The sequence below is a fragment of the Salvia splendens genome, unplaced genomic scaffold, assembly GCF_004379255.2.
Source record: "Salvia splendens isolate huo1 unplaced genomic scaffold, SspV2 ctg198, whole genome shotgun sequence".
Taxonomy (NCBI): domain Eukaryota; kingdom Viridiplantae; phylum Streptophyta; class Magnoliopsida; order Lamiales; family Lamiaceae; genus Salvia; species Salvia splendens.
This window is the reverse complement of record NW_024598836.1, coordinates 40,548-42,467: the sequence shown is the minus strand read 5'-3', so window position 1 is coordinate 42,467 and position 1,920 is coordinate 40,548. Positions and strand designations below refer to the sequence as shown.

General features: G+C 38.6%; 1 protein-coding gene across 1 annotated transcript; it reads right to left on the bottom strand.

Moving 5' to 3' along the window:
- Positions 1-439: 439 nt before the first annotated feature.
- On the bottom strand, positions 440-1,495 carry LOC121789285. The gene has a single exon (XM_042187767.1). It carries the CDS (start codon positions 1,334-1,336, stop codon positions 632-634), a length of 705 nt encoding a protein of 234 aa, XP_042043701.1. The 5' UTR covers positions 1,337-1,495; the 3' UTR covers positions 440-631.
- Between the last annotated feature and the right edge of the window lie 425 nt (positions 1,496-1,920).

Below are 1,920 nucleotides of genomic sequence, written 5' to 3'. Positions count from 1 at the left end.
TTCTGGGACGGGGAGAGTATGTAATTAACGGTATATAGTATACACTCGAAGAGAGGTAATGAAAATATAAATAAATAAAATTAGCTGGCTGGTGAGAGCTTTTAAATGTTTGTGATCTAGAGTCCATCCATGGTGATGGTCATTGACTCATTATTAAGCTTCAATAATTTTGATTAAGCTTGCCATAAATAGGTTGGTGTATGACAACTGACAACCAAAACTGGTAAACTCACTCAGACATTATTAATTGCTCTTTCTAGTCCATCACCATTATCAAACAAATGATGTTGTATAAGATTTAATTCCACAATAATATTTGTGGGACCTATATTTTAGATAATTGATTAATACTGTGCGGGTTAACAAATATTTATCAAATAAAAACATAGTATACACAAGCTGACAAGCATGAAGTTTATCTAAATAGGGTGTCAAAGGATGCAAATACATCTCCAAGTATCAACTCAAAAACCACTAAATTCGATTGGCCGCAACTCTGAATTTAAAAAAACAGCCAATTTCTATGACAAATTTCACCTGTAAATATGCAAATCTTATTGTCCTCATTAAACATTTTATATTTTGATAGTTTTTCTTCTTTTGTGCTAAAGCATGGAAAAATTATTAAAATCTAAATTAAAAAGAATCCCTTCTTCTTGCCCTTATCCCTTCCACCGGAAAATATAGAACCCAACCCAAACAGATTCGCAGACGGAACGTTCAAAACGGGGTTAACTTTAACGGCGCCATTGTACGAGCAGTAGCCGACCTTCTTCGCCGGCGGTTTACGGTAGTTACTTGACGAAAACTCCTTCAAGGCTCTGTTTGGCAACGCGCATTTCTGAAAATTCTGCTTCTGATTACTCCGCTTCACGCTAGCCGTGGATCCAGTCGAGTTGCTGCGCGACAGAAGCGGCAGCGGGCACAACGTCCTCGCGTAACCGCTGCCACAGTTCAAGCTCGCGCTCCGCTTGAACCGCCAAAACGACGTCGTCGTCGTCGCTGGCCTCGGATTCTGCTTCTCCGAACCGGAAATTGTCGGATTCATCCGCGGCGGCGGAGGAAGCGGAGGTGCTGCCGATCTGAGAATCGACGGCGACGATCGCCTTTTTATTTCGATCGGGAGGATTTTGCCGTCGGAGAAGAGCTCGTCGGCGGAGGAGGATTCGTGGTCGAAGCTCTCGCGGAAAACGCAGAAGTCGAAGTCGATGGTGGAGGAGGAAGACGATGGGACGTAGTGCTCGATTGGAATGGCGTCGTTTCGGAGATCGTGGGAGAATGAGATGCGAGGGCTGATCTCGGCGCTTGGGCTGTCGGGGAAGACTTCGACCGCCATTGTTAGTCGGTATTTTGTTGCAGAGGTCAAAACATCGAACAGTTGGTAGGCTTGTTTGGATGATGATGATGGGAATTGGGAGGTGAGGATTTAAAGGTGGGTTGTACAGAATTGAAATGGAAGTAATTGTAAAAATGGGACTCATGCATGAAGGTTTTTAAAAAGGTGGAGTAAATCATAAAAAATGCCTCATTTAATACAACAAAAATAAATTACATCCGACTATTATAATATAATCACTCCATGCATAATTAAATGTTAGTTTTAAAAATATTACATCCAGTTAAAAAAGAAAAGAATAGAAAAATAAGTAAGATATTATTTCTGATTTAATATATTCCGTATTAATTTTATAATAAAAATTTGAATGAAATAAATTAGTGTAGTGTTGATGCATGATTCACTTATGAAAAAGAGTACTCCTTCTATCATATACTCCATAAAAATAATCATTCTTTCGAGTATTTTGATATATTCCATAAAATAGTCTACATCTAATTTTAATAATTTCTTTATCTCTAATAAAATGAGGCTTATTCTTTATTAATAATGTTAGTATGCCTTGAATATGTATAATTTGCCGC